Source organism: Pongo abelii, chromosome 1, assembly GCF_028885655.2.
Source record: "Pongo abelii isolate AG06213 chromosome 1, NHGRI_mPonAbe1-v2.0_pri, whole genome shotgun sequence".
Taxonomy (NCBI): domain Eukaryota; kingdom Metazoa; phylum Chordata; class Mammalia; order Primates; family Hominidae; genus Pongo; species Pongo abelii.
The window spans coordinates 190,803,636-190,822,726 of NC_071985.2; the positions used below are offsets into that span (position 1 = coordinate 190,803,636).

The 19,091-nt window shown below is 40.1% G+C and overlaps 1 protein-coding gene across 15 annotated transcripts in view; it reads right to left on the reverse strand.

The window, feature by feature from the left end:
* Positions 1–1,218: 1,218 nt before the first annotated feature.
* Positions 1,219–19,091, reverse strand: part of CCDC30 (coiled-coil domain containing 30) — a 194,491-nt gene continuing 176,618 nt past the window's right edge. For 5 of the 15 annotated variants that reach the window (XM_063712966.1, XM_009251569.4, XM_054537003.2 and 2 more), the window contains 5 exons: positions 15,271–15,407; positions 13,079–13,193; positions 11,570–11,752; positions 4,453–4,520; positions 2,849–4,074 (listed from right to left, as the gene is read on the reverse strand). In XM_063712966.1, the coding sequence (XP_063569036.1) occupies positions 3,864–4,074; positions 4,453–4,520; positions 11,570–11,752; positions 13,079–13,193; positions 15,271–15,407 (714 nt within the window). In that variant the 3' untranslated portion in view covers positions 2,849–3,863. Of the gene's footprint in view, positions 4,075–4,452; positions 4,521–11,569; positions 11,753–13,078; positions 13,194–15,270; positions 15,408–19,091 lie in introns of all 15 variants that reach the window. The other 10 variants (XM_054536989.2, XM_054536979.2, XM_054536958.2 and 7 more) reach the window with 6 other exon arrangements.

Below are 19,091 nucleotides of genomic sequence, written 5' to 3' on the forward strand. Positions count from 1 at the left end.
CAATTCATTTCCCATAAAGCAACTAGAGTTTTTTATTTTTTATTTTTAAAATAACTCTTGTGCTTCCTATTTATTTTTAAAATAACTCCTGGCTTCCTATATTTAGAATAAAATCCAATTCCGTACATACGAAGCCCTACAGTGCATTTATCTGGCTATCACCTACCTGACCTCATCTTGTACCACTTGCCCTTAGTTACTGTGCTCTGACCTGTCTGTTCCTCCAGGTAACTGAGATACCTCCTCTCTTTAGGGCCTTGTAATAGCTGTTACTTCTGTCTGAAATATTCCTTCCAGATCTTAATGTGGGTTGGCGGGGGATGGCGGGGGTTGGTTGGGGTATGCGTGTGGAAAGTAATGCTCCTTGTACTTCAGGGGTCACCCCAGATGTTACCTCCTCAGAGGCAACATTAGACCTAATCTAAAGTAGCCCTTGGTCACTCAGATCACTGGTTTGTTTTCTTCATACCACCCCCCCTTTCCACATTATCTTCGTATGGTATGTGTCTACACCTCATTTCCTGCCACACACACACAATCTTCCTCCCTGATAGCATATAAACTCCCTGAAAGTAGAGACTCTCCTGGTCCTATTCGCAGCTGTAGCTGCAATGTCTCCTACTGAATAGCACATAGTAGGTATTCAATAAATAATAGATGCAATGAATTTAGTGAAAGAAGGGGACCTTGGGCAAGGCTCATTCAATATAACAGCATGCATTTAATATAATAGTTATTATTTCCTAGGTCCTTTGATCATCTTTTCTAGCTCTGTCGTCTGAGAAAGCAAGGATTACATATAAAAATACAGTGTGTCTCAATTTAAAGGGTCATTTTTATTTCTGGTTACTGATCCTCTCCTCTTGGTCTCCTCCAACTGAAAAAGAAGAAAGGGGAGGAGGGGGAAAAGGAACAGCAGCAGTCATGCTTCAGTATAATTTTATACCAACTGTTTTAGAATAAATCTTTAAAATTGATAATATCCAATGTTGATGAGGTTGTGAAAAAAATAGTACATTGATAAACCGCTAGTGAAAATAAATGATGATAGCATTTATTAAGCAGTTACTAAGTGCTGAATACTTTACATGCTTCATTTCATTTGGTCCTCACAACCCTATGGGATAGAGAACTATTATTGTTCCCATTTTATGAATCAAGAAATCGAGGCTCAAGGAGATTGAGTAACTTGACTATGAAAACAGTATGTTGACACACTTTTTATTTATTTTATTATTTATTTATTTATTATTATTATTATTTTTTGAGACAGAGTCTCACTTTTTGCCCAGGCTGGAGTACAGTGGAGTGGTCTCAGCTCACTGCAACTTCCACCTCTTGGGTTCAGGTGATTCTCGTGCCTCAGCCTCCTGCATAGCAGGGACTACAGGTGTGCACCACCATACCCGGCTAATTTTTGTATTTTTAGTAGAGACAGGGCTTTGCCATGTTGGCCTGGCTGGTCTTGAACTCCTGGCCTTAAGTGATCCACCTGCCTCGGCCTCCCAAAATGCTGGGATTACAGGTGTGAGCCACTGCAACTGGCCAGGCAGAACCCTTTTTAAAGCAAAGGAAGTGATGTCCTAGAGCAATACTAACATTTATATCCTTTGAGTCAGTCCAATCTTGCGAATTTGTTTTCTGGAATAATTCAAAAGAAGAAAAGAACTACATGCACAAAGATCTTCAACACAGCATAATCTTAAATAGTAAAAAAGTAAAACCAGGCCTGGCATAGAGGCTCATCCTATAATCCTATCACCTAGGAGGCTTAGGTGGGAGGATCACTTGAGCCCAGAAATTTGAGACCAGCTTGAGCAACAGAGTGAGAGTGAGACCTCATTTTTACAAAAAGTACAAAAATGAGCCAGGCATGGTAGCACATGCCCGTACTTGGGAGAGGCTGAGGAGAGAGGATCACTTAAGCATGGGAGGTTGAGGCTGCATGAGCAGTAATCACACCACTGCACTCCAGCCTGGGTTAGAGAGTGAGACCCTGTCTCAAAAAAAAAAAAAAAAAAAGTAAAAACAACTTAAATGCCAAACAAGAGAATGTTTAATTTATAGAACATCCACATCCTCAGAGATACTGAGCAGTACTGTTCCACCCTGATAGATGAAATGGATGTGAATGTTGCTGATCTTTTCTGAAGAAGCAGTCCCACTACACTAAAGATGAGCTGGAGACTGTTCACCTACTTTGTACTCTTGTTTGGAAATATTTAGGGGTAGTTTCTATGTAATGGGGTTTATGTGAACTCTCTTCTCATACCCCCTCCCCCAGGAAAAGCTCTTGGTATTTTCCTATCCACTTTTATTTTATTTTATTTTATTTTATTGATATGGAGTCTTGCTCTGTCACCCAGGCTGGAGTGCAGTGGTGCAGTCTCGGCTCACTGCAACCTCTGCCTCTCGGGTTCAAGCGATTCTTCTGCCTCAGCCTCCCCAGTAGCTGAGACGACAGGCGCGTGCACCACCACACCTGGCTAATTGTTTTTGTATTTTTGTTAGAGATGGGGTTTCCCCAAGTTGGCCAAGCTGGTCTCGAACTCCTGACCTCAGGTGATCTGCCCACCTCGGCCTCCCAAAGTGCTGGGATCACAGGTGTGAGCCACCGTTCCCAACCTCCTATCCACTTTTAAATAATGTATTGCTCTAAATCTTCTTCATTAAACATTTTAAACTTTTCCCATAAAAATAATTATAGAACATCAACATGATTGAATATCATATGGCGATTGAAAATGTTTCCATGGTATATACAGTAAATTAAAAATCAAACTGTGAAAATGAATATACAATATTATAATAATAACCATTTAGAATATATGTACTTGAATTAGGACCAAAAGGGAATAATTGTAAAATAAAAATAGTTGTGTTAAGACTGTGGTATTGGTGGAATCCCAGCACTTTGGGAGGCCGAGGTGGGTGGATCACCTGAGGTCAGGAGTTCGAGACCAGCATGGCCAACATGGTGAAACCTTTTCTCTACTAAAAATACAAAAATTAGCTGGGTGTGGTGGCAGGCGCCTATAATCCCAGCTACTCGGGAGGCTGAGGCAGGAGAATTGGTTGAACTTGGGAGACAGTGGTTGCAGTGAGCGGAGATCATGCCACTGCACTTCAGCCAGGGTGACAGAGTAAGAGACTCCGTCTCAAAAAAAATAAATAAATAAAGCTTATGGTATTATAGGAGGGTTTTTGTTTTTGTTTTTTGCTTTTTTTGAGACGGAGTCTCACTCTGTCACCCAGGCTGGAGTGCAGTGGCGCTATCGCAGGTTCACGCCATTCTCCTGCCTCAGCCTTCCGAGTAGCTGGGACTACAGGCACCTGCCACCACGCCCGGCTAATTTTTTTGTATTTTTAGTAGAGACAGGGTTTCACCGTGTTAGCCAGGATGGTCTTGATCTCCCGACCTTGTGATCTGCCCACCTTGGCCTCCTGTAATCTGCTGGGATTACAGGCGTGAGCCACCACGCCCAGCATAGGAGGGTTTTTTTAAAAACAAAATTTGCTTTAATGTGACTGTATTGTTTTTACTCTTAAAAAATAAATCAGAAAAGATACCCATGATAATGGGAAAGAATGTTGAATTAACCATACATGTGCTCTGCTGAAGAGAAACCTAAATAAATCATTGAACTAAAGTCAATATTTTGGTCAATACAAGGCATCTGAGGATATCAAACTTGAGAAATCCATTTTTACAACTGCTTTAATGAATTTATCAGCAATTTTGAAGACTCTTGGCTGATATCCATTTAGGATCTGTGGTAACTCTTCTCAATGTCATGGTCCACCTTTTTGTCCAGGCTTTAAGTTAGCAGTTTTGTTCGGTATAGCTTTAGGCACCAGTGATTTTATAGTTCTGACTTTTGGTCTTGTTCTTGTATACCATGTGTCTCCTTCAGAGAAGCCACATTTATGTATCCAGCCTCAGAATTCTGTGAACACACAAGATTCTCAGGGGACTTTTCAGGGGACTTTGAACTTGCCATTGCTTCTTTTGACTTGATCTCTTCAGTCTCTTGAAGACTTACAAATGACTCTACCAAACCTTTCCCTGAAAAACTAAGAAAGGCCATATGTGAGGACATCATGTAGACAGAGTTTGTTGGTAGCAGTTTGGGGTTACAGGGATACAGGCATTGATAGAATTTCAATTTTTTGCAACTGTTACACAAAGAAAGCCAAATAAAATTTACCTTAAACCTATGTTCATATTTTATTTCCTACCTTAAGTCAGGATTCTGTGGGGTTTAGGGTTGAAGGAGTGGCAAGGGGAGGAATTGGAAGAAGATTCAAATAATTCATGTAGAGAAAATGACCCCAGAATGCTATGCCTTCTCAAGCCAGCAATCCAGGACTAGTTAGGCAGCCACGACTCTCAGGCATGGCTGAGAGTCCATCTCAGATAGACTTGACTTTACTTGTCTTGACTTTACTAACCTGGAGTTTGATAAAGGCAGTATTTCATTCACTACTTCCGATTCAAGGATGTCACTAATTGTTGTTTCCTAAAAGGAAAGAAAGGATGAATGTGAAAAGTTATAATGATAAGCCATTAGCTATATGATCCTAGAAAAAAAATATATATAATAGATACAATACCTGCACATAGTACAAACAATGAAAAACATAAAAGGGTATAGAATGAAAAGCTGGTTGCCCTCTCTCTCTATATGTATATAATCTATATCTATCTATAGACGATCTATCTATATCTGTCTGTCTATCTAGTTTTACACACATGGTACTATACATACTATCTTCACCTTGCTTCTTTTGTTATATATATTTTGGAGATATTGCAGAAAATTTTATTTTTAAAATAACTGCTTTGTTGAGAAGTAATTCACATACTATAAAGTTTTCCCTTTTAACAGGTTCAATTCAGTGCTTCCTAATGTACTCACACACTTATGCAACCATCACCACTAATTCCAGAACATTTTCATCACCCCCCAAAAAAGCCCATACCCAGGAGCAGTTTCCTCCCCATTTATTCCTCCCCTGAATCCTTGGCAATCACTAATATACTTTCTGTCTTTATGGATTTCCTTATTCTGGATGTTTCATACAAATGGAATCATACAATATGTGGCCTTTTATGTCTGCCTTCTTTAAAATATTATCATGTTTTCAAGCTTCATTATGTTATAGTAAGTATCAATACTTTATGTCTTTTATGGATGAATAATATTCCAGTGTTTGGATAAAACATATTTTGTTCATCCATTCATCAGGGGATGGAGAGTGGGTTGTTTTCACTTTTTAGTTATTATGAATAATGCTGCTATGAATATTTATGTGCAAGTTTCTGGTAGGACATATATTTTTATTTCTCTTGGATATTATGATGGTCAGAAAGTTTTTTAAAATTTTTATTTATACTGTTGAATATTGACAAATTATAAGTGCCTGTACTTGTGGGGTACAAAGTGATGCTATGATATATAATATGGAATGATTGAATTGAGGTAATTAACATATCCATCACTTCAAATACTCCTCCTGTCTAACTGAAACATTGCACCTTTGGCCAACATCTCCCCATTGCCTCCCCACCCCTGAGCCTCTGGTAACCAGCATTTTGCTCAATGCTTACATGTGTTCAATTGTTTTAGATTCCACATTTAAGTGAGAAGATGTGGTATTTGTTTTTCTGTGCCAGGCTTTTTTCACTTAGCATAATGTCCTCCAGGTTCACCAATGTTGTTGCAAATGACAGAATTTCCCTCCTTTTTAAGGTTAAATAGTATTGTATCGTATATATATACCACATTTTCACACACCACAGTGTATATCACATACTGACTTCAAATCCTTTGGATGTATACCCAGAAGTAAGATTGCTGGATCATATGGTAGTTCTATTTTCACTTTGTTGGGGAACTCCACACAGTTTTCCATAATTGCTGTACTAATTTATATTCCAAACAACAGTGTACAAGGTTTCCCTTTTCTCCACATCCTTGCCAACACATTATCTTTCATATTTTTGGTTTGTTGAGATAGGGTGTTGTCTGTCTGTCACCCAGGCTGGAGTGCAGTAGCATGAACATAGTTCACTGCAGCCTTGACCTCCTGGGCTTAAGGAATCCTCCCACCTCAGCCTCCTGAGAAGCTACAACCACAGGTGCACACCACCACACCCAGCTAATTAAAACAAAAAAAAATTTTTTTGTAGATACAGGGTCTTGCTGTGTTGCCCAGGCTGGTCTGGAACTCCTGACCTCAAGCAGTCTTCCCACCTCAGCCTCCCAAACTGCTGGGATTACAGGTTTGGGCTACCATGTCTGGTCCTTATCTTTCATCTTTTTGATAACAGTCATTCTGACAGGTGTGAGGTGATATCCCATTGTGGTTTTAATGTGTATTTCCATAACAATTCATGATGTTGAGCTTTTTTTTTTCATATATCTGTTGTTCATTTGTATGTCTTTTTTTGAGAAATGTCTATTCAGGCCCTTTGCCCACTTTTTAATTGGGTTGTGTTCTTGCTATTGAGTTGAGATCCTTATATATTTTGGATATTAATCCCTTATCAGATGTGTAGCTTACAGATATTTTCTCCCAATCCATAGGTTGCCTCTTCACTCTGTTAATTGTTTCTTTTGCTGTGCAGAAGCTTTTTAGTTTGATGTAATCCCATCCCATTTGTATATGTTTGTTTTTGTTCCCTGAGCTTTTTGTGTCAAATTGAAAAAATCGTTGTCCAGATCAACATCATGTAGTTTTTTCCCTATGTAGTGTTCTTCTAGTAGTTTTACAATTTCAGGTCTTGTCTTTAAGTCTTTAATCCATTTGGAGTTGATTTTTTTAATGTGGCGTTAGGTAACGGTTCACTTTCATTCTTCTGCACGTAGATATCCAGTTTTCTCAATACTGTTTTGTTGAAGGGACTGTCCTTTACTCAATGTCATTTTCATCCTTTGTCAAAAAATTAACTGACTGTAGGCCAGGTGTGGTGTCTGACACCTATAATCCCAGCATTTTGGGAGGCCAAGCAGAAGCATTGCTTAAGTTCAGGAGTTTGAGACCAGCCTGGACAACATGACAAGACCCCATTGCTACAAAAAATTTAAAGAATTAGCTGAGTGTGATGGCATGCACCTATGGTTCCAGCTACTTGGAAGGCTTAGGTGGGAGGATTGCTTGAGCCCAGGAAGTTGAGGCTGCAGTGAGCTATGATTGCACCACTGCACTCCAGCCTGGGCAACAGAAAAAGAAAAATCAATGACTGTAAATGTGTGGGTTTGTTTTTAGGCTCTCTATGCTGTTTCATTTGGTCAATGTGTCTGTTTTAATGCCAGTCCCATGTTGTTTTAATTACTGTAGTTCTGTTATACACACACACACACACACACACACACACACACATATATATATATTTTAGACAGGGTCTTGTTCTGTTACCCAGGCTGGAGTGCAGTGGCACAATCATGGCTCACTGCAACCTTTACCACCTGGGTTCAAGCAATCCTCTTGCCTCAGCCTCCCAAGTAGCTGAGATTACTATGCCCGGCTAATTTTTTACTTTTTTGTGGAGATGGAGTTTTGCCATTTTGGTCTTGAACTCCTGGGCACAAGCTGGTCTCAAACTCCTGGGCCCAAGCAATCTGCCCCCCTCAGCCTCCCAAAGTGCTGGGATTACAAGCCTGAGCCACCGTGCCCAACCTGTAATATAGTTTGAAATCAGGTAGTATGAGGCCTCCAGCTTTGTTCTTTCTGCTGACTATTGCCTTGGCTATTTGGGGGTTTTGTAGTTCCACATGAATTTTAGGACTGTTTTTTCTATTTCTATGAAAAATGACGTTGGAATTTTGATAGGTATTGCACTGAACCTATAGATTGCTTTGGGTGGTATGGGCATTTTAGCAATATTAATTCTTTCAATTCATGAACACTAATATCTTTTCATTTATTGTATTTTCTTCAATTTATTTCATCAAAGTTTTGTAGTTTTAAGTATACGGATCTTTCACCTCTTTGGTTAAATTTATTCCTAAGTAGTTTATTTCTTTTGTAGTTATTGTAAATGGTATTATTTTCTTGATTTCTTTTTTGGATAATGTGTTGTTGGTGTATAGAAGCACTACTGATTTTGGTGTGTTGATTTTGTATCCTGCAACTTTACTATATTTGCTTCTTAGTTCTAACAGTTTTTAGGGATTTCTATATATAAGATCATATTGTCAACAAGTAGACACAATTTCACTGTTTCCTTTCCTATTTGGATGCCTTTTATTTCTTCCTCTTGCCTAATTGCTCTGGCAAAGATTTCCAGTATATATGAAATAGAAATGGTGAGCATGGGCATCCTTGTCTTGTTCTTGATCTTTGAGAAAAAGCTTCCAACTTTTCACCATTGAGTATAATGTTAGCTGTGGGCTTGTCATATATGGCCTTTATTGTATTGAGGTATATTCCTCCTAAACCTAATCTTTTGGGAGTTTTTATCATGAAAGGATTTGAATTTTGTCAAATGCTTTTTCTGTATGTAATAAGATGATCATATGGTTTTTGTCCTTCATTCTATTAATGTGGTGTATCATGTTTATTGATTTGCATATGTTGAGCCATCCTTGTATTCCTGGGACAAATCTCACTTCATCATGGTGAATGATCTTTTTATAGTCTTGCCTGGTTTTGGCATCTGGGTAATGCTGGCCTCATTTAATGAGTTTGTTAGTATTCCCTCCTCTTTATTTTTTTTGAAGAGTTTGAGTAAGATTGGTATTCCTTCTTTAAATATTTGGTAGACTTCAGGAGTGAATCCAGCAGGTTCTGATCTTTTCTTTGATGGAAGACTTTTTATTATGGCTTTGATCTCATGATTCATTATTGGTTTGTTGAAGTTTTCTATTTCTTCATGGTTCAATCTTGGTAGGTTGTATGTTTCTAGAAATTTATCCATTTCTTCTAGGTTTTCCTATTTGTTGGCATATGGTTATTCATAATAGTCTCTAATGATTCTTTGTATTTCTGAGATCTCAGTTGTTATGTCTCCTTTTTCATTTCTGATTTATTTATTTGGGTCTTCTCTCTTTTTTTCTTAGTTAGTCCAGCTAAAGATTTGTTGATTTTGTTTATCTTTTAAAAACCCCCAACTTTTTGTTTCATTGATCTTCTATATTGTTCTTTTAATCTCAATTTCATTTATTTCTGCTCTAATCTTTTTGTTTGTTTGTTTTGTTTTGAGACAGAGTCTTGCTCTGTCACCCAGGCTGGAGTGCAGTGGCATGATCTTGGCTCACTGCAACCTCCGCCTCCCAAGTTCAAGTGATTCTGCTGCCTCAGCCTCCCGAGTAGCTGGGGTTACAGATGCGTGCCACCACGCCTAGCTAATTTTTTGTATTTTTAGTAGAGACAGGGTTTCACTGTGTTAACCAGGATGGTCTCGATCTCCTGACCTTGTGATCCACCCACCTCGACCTCCCAAAGTGCTGGGATTATAGGTGTGAGCCACTGCGCCCGGCCTGCTCTAATCTTTATTATTTCTTTCCTTGTATCAATTTTGGGTTTGGTTTGTTCTTGCTTTTCTAGTTTCTTGAGGTGCATCTTCAGGTTATTTGAAGTCTTTCCACTTTTTTGATGTAGGTGTTTATTGTTATAAACTTCCCTCTTAAGGCCAGGCATGGTGGCTCATGCTTATAATCCCAGCGCTTTTGGAGGCCGAGGTGGGTGGATCACCTGAGGTTGGGAGTTCCAGACCAGCCTGACCAACATGGAGAAACCCCGTCTCTACTAAAAATACAAAATTAGCCAGGCATGGTGGTGCATGCCTGTAATCCCAGCTACTCAGGAGGCTGAGGCAGGAGAATCGCTTGAACCCGGGAGGCAGAGGTTGTGGTGAGCCAAGATTGCACCATTGCACTCTAACCTGGGCAACAAGAGTGAAATTTCGTCTAAAAACAAACAAACAACAACAAAAAAATTCCCTCTTAATATTGCTTTTATCATATCCCGTAGATTTTGTATTCCCATTTCCATTTGTTTCAAGATATTTTAAAATTTCCATCTTAATTTCTTAATTAACCCATTGGTCATTTGGGAATATGTTGTTTTATTTCCATGTGCTTGTATAGTTTCCAAGGTTTTTCCTGTTATTGATTTCTAGTTTCATTTCATTGTGTTCAAAGAAGATACTTGACACAATTTCTATTTTTCGAATTTGTACTTGTTTTGTGGTCTAAGATATGGTCTATTCTGAAAAATGTTCTATGTGCTGATGAAAAGAATGTGTATTCTGCAACAGTGGGTATGTTCCATAAGTGTCAGTTAGATCTACTAGGTCTAGTGTGTAGTTTAACTCCACTATTTGTTGATTTTCTGTTAGGATGATCTGTTTTCTGTTAGGATGATTTTCTGTTAGGAGAGTTGGGTGTTAAAGTCCCCACTATTATTATGTTGCAGTCTATCTCACTTTAGGTCTATTAATGTCAGCCTTATATATTTGGGAGCTCTGGTGTTGGATGCATAATTTATAATTGTTATATTCTCCTGCTGAATTGGCCCTTTTATCATTATATAGGTTACCCTCCTTGTCGTTTTTAGTCTTTGACTTGTAGTCTAATTTATCTGATATGACTATAGCTAGTCCTGCTCCTCTTTGGTTTCCAGTTGCATGGAATATCTTTTTCCACTCCTTTTCAGTCTCTGTGTATCTTTATAGATGAGATGGGTTTCTTGAGGGCAGCATATAGTTGGGTTTTATTTCTTTATCCATTCAGCTACTTGGGGACTTTTATTTTTTTGCATTGATTTTATTTATTTATTTTTTGAGATGGAGTCTCACTCTGTCACCCAGGCTGGAGTGCAGTGGCTTAGTCTTGGCTCACTGCAACCTCTGCCTCCCAGGTTCAAGTGATTCTCCTGCCTCAGCCTCCTGAGTAACTGGGATTACAAGCACATACCACCACGCCCAGCTAATTTTTTTGTATTTTTAGTAGAGATGGGGTTTCACCATGTTGGCCAGGCTGGTCTCGAACTCCTGACCTCAGGTGATCCGTCCACCACAGCCTCCCAAAGTGGATTACAGGCATGAACCACCGCACACAGCCAAATCTTTAATGCTAGATCCCTGCCTCCTTTTTGGCTCTAGGTGGCACCTTAAGCCCAGGTTCACCTTGGCTCTAGTAAATGGTGACAGCACTGCCTGTCCCAAATAGGGGAGGTCCCAAAGGGATTATCCTGGCAGTGAGGGAAGGCTGTCTAGGGGCTCATGTCCAGGAGACCTGGGGGACATAGCTCCTACAGCCTCTCTTATGTCTTCTTTGGCTGAGTTACAGAGCAGAGTCCCACCTCTTCTGTTTCAGGGATATTTCAGGGATATGCCTGTCTTCAGGGATATTTTTGCTTGCAGGAAGTTGTGATACTACCTGTGGGTTAAGACAAGGACAGCTTTCTGGCTAGGAAACCCAAGAAAGTGGGGAATCTGTTTGACTACCTCAGTTTTACTTTTTCCAGTGTAGAAACCATAAGTTGAGAGATTTTCCAAACAGTGGGTGCCTGGAAGAATGTGGGGAAGGGCATTGTGGATGTGGAAGTTGGATTCTCCTACCATCTGCTCGGAGTGTTTCCACTTCTCTGTGGCCTCAGGAACTGACTCATCCTCATGCTGGAGTTCTGCATTGTTGCTGGTGAAGACTTCAGTGCTGTATATTTCTTTCTGTTTCTTTGTTGGAGGGAGAGAAGCCAGCTTGCCTCTATGCCACCATTTTGGAACAGAAAACTCCTTAAGATTCTAAGTTTAAAAACAATTTTGGAGTTACTTATTCCAATAGGATCAAGATGTTAGAAGTTAGTACCTTTGACACGTATGGAATATTGAGTTTGATGTGCTATAGTTCTGATCCATGTGACCATTCTTATCTTGATTCAAGGGTAACAATATGGATCGCAAAGCTATTGGTCCCAGATATACTCCATTAAGTCTTCTAACTCAGCACTTGTAATACTATAATACTTATTTACAAATGTGTCTGTCCTTCTCTACTAGACCAAAGGCCTCTGAAAACAGGGACTATCTTTTTATTCCTGGGACCTAGGCCATTTCCTGGAATTGATAAGTATTTGTTGAATGAATAAGTAAAAGAACGAATAACTAGACAATTGAAAACAGTTGTAGCTCAAGGAAAGACATAAATTACTGGATATCAAGCCACACTACTTGGCAGTTCTACTTTTGACAAAATCAGAAAAAGAAACAAAAACCCACTCATATAGCTTGGAAATAATCACCTCTCTGAGACCAAACAAGTCTTACAGCAACAGTGATCAACAAGCAGGATCTACTGTCCAGTATCTTGGGAAGAAACACCTAGTAGGTGATATAAACCAGAGAAGAAAGTAATCAGCCTCCATCTTGGTTTCAGAATATGATTCTGTTCAGTGAAGTCCCTCTTGCTGACTTGCTTACCACACAGACTATGGACCTGATCTGAACCTGTACTATTTTCTGCATCTGTCTGTATTTGGCCACTTGTCTGCTTGGACTTTTGGAACATAATTGCTTTTCTTTCACTCAGATGCTCTCTTTAGGCTTGACTCTTTGCCATAGCAAACTTCACTTTACTTCACTGAGTCTCAGATTTGCTCATGTTTTAGATGGGGCTAGAATCATACATGGCAAACAATGCTGTTGAGAATGAGGCACATATGTTAAAACACTGAATATTTATTCATTCTCAAATATTTATGGAGTACCTGTCCATAGATACAGTAATATATGAGATACACTCCTTGCCCTCCAGGAGCTCACTGCTGAGTTAATGAGATAGAGAAGAAAAAGGGCAATGACAATACAGTGTATTAAGGAAGAAGCTATGAGGCATATACAAATTGCTTGGAGATCACACAGGAGGAGATAGTTTACTAAAATCTGGCTAATCAAGAGCAGTCTCAGGGTCTGCTATCCTGGTGTGCAGCCAAGAGCCTCTTTGCCACAGCCTACCATGAGGCCAAGAGCCCAGCTACAGCTATATAAAGATGAAGGCAAGAGACGGCACAGCAGCCGTAGCAACCCGAACTTCACATTAAAGGCAGGCCCAATAGGAAGCACACATCTTACCTCTCCTCTGCGAATATGGATGCTCCTTATAATTCGCTCTAAGAAGCCAATCTGCTGTGTGAGACGAAGACTATTTTCCTGTAATTGCTTATTTTCTTTATCCATGTAAAGTACCCTAAGAATGGTATAAATCAGTGGCATGATTAGAAATTTCTGTCTCATTACTAAAAACCCAAAACTACGTCCCACTTCCCACTGGCCCTGGATCTTAGACCACTGTCCAGATTATAGAAGCAAGTTTGACAGAATAATTCCCACCATATTCCAAGACCAAGTGTGTTGTTTAATACTGAGTGTCAACTTGATTGGATTGAGGGATGCAAAGTATTATCCTGGGTGTGTCTGTGAGGGTGTTGCCAAAAGAGATTAACATTTGAGTCAGTGGGCTGGGGAAGGCAGATCCACTCTTAATCTGGTGGGCACAATCTAATCAGCTTCCAGTGAATATAAAGCAGGCAGAAAAACGTGAAAAAGAGAGACAGGCCTCGCCTCCCAGTTTACATCTTTCTCCCATGCTGGATGCTTCCTGCCCTCGAACACAGGACTCTGAGTTCTTCAGTTTTGGGACTCAGACTGGCTCTCCTTGCTCCTCACCTTGCAGACAGCCTATTGTGGACCTTATGATTGTGTAAGTTAATACTTAATAAACTCCTCTTTATATATATATATATATACACACACACACTCTCCTTTACATATACATATTTGTGTCTCCTGTTCTTTTCCTCTAAGAGAACCCTAATACACCAAGTAAAAGTTAATAAACTTCTGGGCTGTACATGGTTATTAAATACATGTACAAGAGTATTAATTCTAGCGCTTGAAAAATTTAAGGAAGGATATGATCCCATTTAGGGTGGGAATGAAACGAGAGACTCTGTATCCCTTCAAATATTGTAGCTACATAGCTTGTATCTGGTTCTGTTCTCATACTGATCTGATTCTGATTTCTTGTGAAGTAGAAATAGTGGTAGCAGCAGCAGCAACCATGTTTCAAGTACTTGCCATGTACTTATGCAATGTAACCTACCCAACACAGTAAGCACTTAAAACTTTTCATGTATTAGCTCATTTAATATGCACAGCAACCTGATGAAGTATACACTGTTGTGACAAATCTGAGCCTCAGTTTCCTTATTTGTAAAATGAGGAAATACTCCTTGGAAGAAATTTACTCTAAGGAAAACATTCAAGTCCAGTCCAGGTGATTGTGTCATCAGTAGGGCAAGATAGAAAGATGATTCATGTTAATGCAAAGGTAATGAGTTAATTGTGTTGGATCCTGACTGTCAGAAGCTATGACAGTTTGAGAAGAGCAATGATTTATATGGGACATCTAAAAGGGGAGACACAGACAGTAAAAGATCAGAGATTCTCCAAGCCTGCCCAGAGACGTGTGCCCAAAGCAGTGGACAAGAACATTCCAGTCTGCTTGGCAGTCCTCTCCCCAGACTATGGTGCTATGGTCTAGGGCCAGGCTGCTGAGGTCCACATGCTGCTCTGTCACTGAGTTCCCTCACCTCTCTAGACCTTGGCTTCCTATCTGTAAAATAAGGCTAATAGTGCCTCTCTCCTGGGATTGGTGTCAGGATTAAATGAATGAAAGAGCTTAGAACAGTGCCTAGCATATAGTAATTGCTCAGACAAATCTTAATCATTCCAGTTATTATTGGTGATATTATTTGTTAACATTAACCCACTCTCTTTGATTATAATTAAAGTCTCCTATGAAGAAGAGAATGCTCAGGCCGGCTGATATATGACTTATTTTCTGCCTATAATATTTCTCATTAAAAATTAATACACTGATATCCTGTGGATTTCATGAATTTAAGTTACTTCTGTGAGCCTAATTCTCTCTTGTTCTACCTTGATTCCATAGGTATCAAATAATAAAAATGTGGATCAACACACACAAAACGACAGGCCAGAATGCACACAGCCAAGTCCTCAGTGAGGCAATGACATTATGAAACAGCCTATCTAAATAGCCAACCAGCCTCCTCCATGATATTTTTCTCTTTAATTTAACAATTTCTGCCACTGTATGATCTGCCGAAAACAGCAGACAGCAGAGCGAGAGTTATAGGGTAGGCTACAAACTCAAAGGACAGTCTCTAGAACCATCTCTTTGTTGAGGGAGAAACATCCTCTTGTGGAGTTTATTGGCTCCCAGGCAGGATGGCACCTACCTGCTCTGGATGGAAGATATCGTCCATTTGTTGCTGTGGATCAACTGTTCTTGCTCTATGACTTGCTCCTGAAGTTTCCTTTTTTCTAGAAGCAGGGTATCATTTTGGGCAGTGATCTGGTCCTGTATTGCCTTCTCCTAGGGATTAGAAAGTCTCCTAATTACCACAGCAGGAGAAAGAATGATAAATTTAAGAGCATAAGCCTGTTTCTAAATCTAGCAGAAATTTTCCCTTATTTACTTTTTTTCTCCTGTCCGCTAGTCTGTTTCTGTTTGCTGACATTGTCATTCACTGTAGCACTGTAGCTAGTTTTTCAATTTTCAAGAAGTTATTTTATGTCATGTCATATATATATATATATATATATATATATATTTTTTTTTTTTTTTTTTTTTTTTTTTTTTTTAAGACAGAACTTGCCCTGTCACCCAGGCTGGAATACAGTGGTGTGATCTCGGCTCACTGCAAGCTCTGCCTCCCGGGTTCACGCCATTCTCCTGCCTCAGCCTCCCAAGTAGCTGGGACTACAGGTGCCTGCCACCACGCCCAGCTAAGTTTTTTGTATTTTTAGTAGAGATGGGGTTTCACCGTGTTAGCCAGGATGGTCTCAATCTCCTGACCTTGTCATCCGCCCACCTTGGCCTCCCAAATTGCTGGGATTACAGGCATGAGCCACCGTGCCCAGCCCATGTCATGTATTTTTTTTTTCTTCTTTTTCATGACCCTGAAAGTAGTGAGATCATGCTGTTTTTTTGTTTGTTTGTTTTGTTTTGTTTTTGACATGGAGTCTTGCTTTGTTGCCCAGGCTGGAGTGCAGTGGCACTATCTCAGCTCACTACAACCTCTGCCTCTCAGGTTCAGCCTCAGCCTCCCGAGTAGCTGGGATTACAGGCATCCACTACCATACCCAGCTAATTTTCATATTTTTAGTAGAGACAGGGTTTCGCCATGTTGGCCAGGCTGCTCTCAAGCTCCTGATCACAAATAATCTGCCCACCTTGGCCTCCCAAAGGTTTGGGATTACAGGCGTGAGCCACTGTGTCCAGCTGTTTGTTTGTTTGTTTGTTTGTTTTAGACAGGGTCTAGCTCTGTCATCCAGACTGGAGTGCAGTGGTACAATCATGGCTCACTGTAACTTCACACTCCTAGGCTCAAGTGATCATGTGCCTCAGCCTCCTGAGTAGCTAGGACTACAGGCATGAACCACCACAGCTGGCTAATTTTTAAATTTTTTGTAGAGTCAGATGCCTGGTGCCATGGCTCACACCTGTAATCCCAGCACTCTGGGAGGCCAAAGTGGGAGGATTGCTTGAGCCCAGGAGTTTGAGACCAGCCTGGTCAACATGGTGAGACCCCGTCTCCACACGCGCACACACACACACACACACACACACAAAAGCCATGTGTGGAGTTCAAGGCTACAATGAGCTAGGATCACACCACTGCACTCTAGCCTGGGTGACAGAATGAGACTCTGTCTCAAAAAAATTTTTTTAAGATAAAAAATAAAATAAAATAGTAGAAACAGGGTCTTGCTCTGTTGCTCAGGCTGGTCTCAAACACCTGGCCTCAAACTATCCTCCTGCTTCAGCCTCCCAAAGGACTGGGATTACAGGCATGAGACACTGTGCCCAACCTACATGTTTCTTTTAAATAAGATACTAATGTAGGTCATTCAGAAAAGACTGGCCATCTATTATTATTATTAATTTTTTTTTTTAGATAAAGTTTTGCTCTTTCACCCAGGCTGGAGTGCAGTGGCGCAATCTCGGCTCACTGCAACCACTGCCCGCTGGGTTCAAGCAATTCTCCTGCCTCAGCCTCCTGAGTAGCTGAGATTATAGGTGCCCACCATCATGCCCAGCTAATTTTTGTACTTTTAGTAGAAATGGGGTTTTGCCATGTTGGTCAGGCTAGTCTCAAACTCCTGACCTCAGATGATGCACCCACCTCGGCCTCCCAAAGTGCTAGAATTACAGGCATGAGCCACCATGCCTGGCCATCCATCTATTATTTAAGACCTATAGGATGTAGATTAGATTATGTTCTGAAAAAACTATTCCAGATTTTAAAGTCCGTCTCAGAGACCCTGAAATATCTAATGGTAGTCTCACCTGCTATAATTTAAAGACATTTAATTAATAATGTATTGGTAAGGATTGAGAATAGAAGCAATCATCCCACAGATAAATCCTAGACAGCCTAACTGGATTAAAAAGTGTACTGCATGAGGAAGGTGACTGATACCTTGTCCTTGGGAAATACTGTATTTTTTAAAACAAACAAAAATTCCAGACACATGCTGTGATAATAGGATAAAATGGGACAGTCTGGTTTGAGTGGTCACAACAGAAGTCTCGACTGACTCATTATATAAAGAAAAAGCTGAAGGAATGAAGCCAAAAGAAGTGGCATACTTTTTGGAGACTTAGAAAGCAAATCTGGCATTTTTGTGCTCAGTGCTCTGGTCCTTGGACCCTAAAATACATAAAATAAGAATTCCTAGGTTTGTACCTCTGTGGCATTAAAAGCTTTAACATCACTCTTTTCTAGGCTAAGTCGTTCTAATTCTGTTAACAATTTCTCATGTGAACAATGAATCCACCAATTAACATTCTTCTAAGATTTTTTTTTTTTTGAGACGAAGTTTCACTCTTGTCACCTAGGCTGGAGTGCAATGGTGCAATCTTGGCTCACTGCAACTTCCACCTCCCTGGTTCAAGCAATTCTCCTACCTCAGCCTCCCAAGTAGCTGGGATTACAGGCATGAGCCACCACACCCGACCCTTCTAAGAGATTATATACAAAAAAAAGGAAAATAACATCTATGAAAAATGTGTATGTACCAAGTACCACTTTAGAAATGTTAAGTTTTAATACTCACAAAAGCCTTGTGTATGTAAGGTAGGGATTATTTCCCTCATTTTACAGATGAGGCAAGTGATACACAGAGACTTGTCCAAGCTTACAGGCAGGGCTAGAATTTGAATCTAAGTCTATTTAAGGCCAAAGCCCACAGTACCCTTCAATGGCAGTGAGCAAAAGATCCAATTATTCTCTCAGCCTCTGCTTATTTGAGAGCTCCAGCATATTTTATGAAGACCTGTGGTTCTTTGGGTAGGTGCATTAGTTTCCTAGGGCTGCCATAACATTTTCTCATAGTTTTGAGTGATAGAAATCTGAAATCACATTGTTGTCAGGGTTAATTACTCATGGGGGCTCCAAGAGAGATTGTGTTGCATGCCTTTCTCCTAGCTTCTAGTGGTTGCCAGCAACCCTTGCTATTTCTTGGCTTGTAGCTGTATCATTCCAGTCTCTGAATTCATCATCATGAGGCATTCTTCCCCTGTCTGTGTCTGTCTGCGTGTTTTCACCTCTTCCTATAAGGACAGCAATCATCTTAGATTTATGATTCACCCTAATCCAGGATAATCTCACTTAACTAATTATATCTGCAAAGACCTTATTTCTATATAAGGTCACATTCTAAGGTTCTAGGACATGAATTTGAGGGGACGCTATTCAACCCAGTGTAGTCAGGAAGAAAGCTAGCATGCCTGTTGAAAGCAGAAGACTGTTTTTCTGGCCTAGAAGCAAAATGCAAAAGTATGAAAAAGAACTGATAATATAGAAATAGGCTGATGATATGTCTGATGGACCCATGAACTAGGGTTGCTACTTTTTTTTCCTTTCTTTCTCTTCCCTTTATTTATTTATTTTTTTGAGACGGAGTTTCGCTCTTGTCCCCCAGGCTAGAGTGCAATGGCACGATCTCAGCTCACTGCAACCTCCGCCTCTTGGGTTCAAGAGATTCTCCTGCC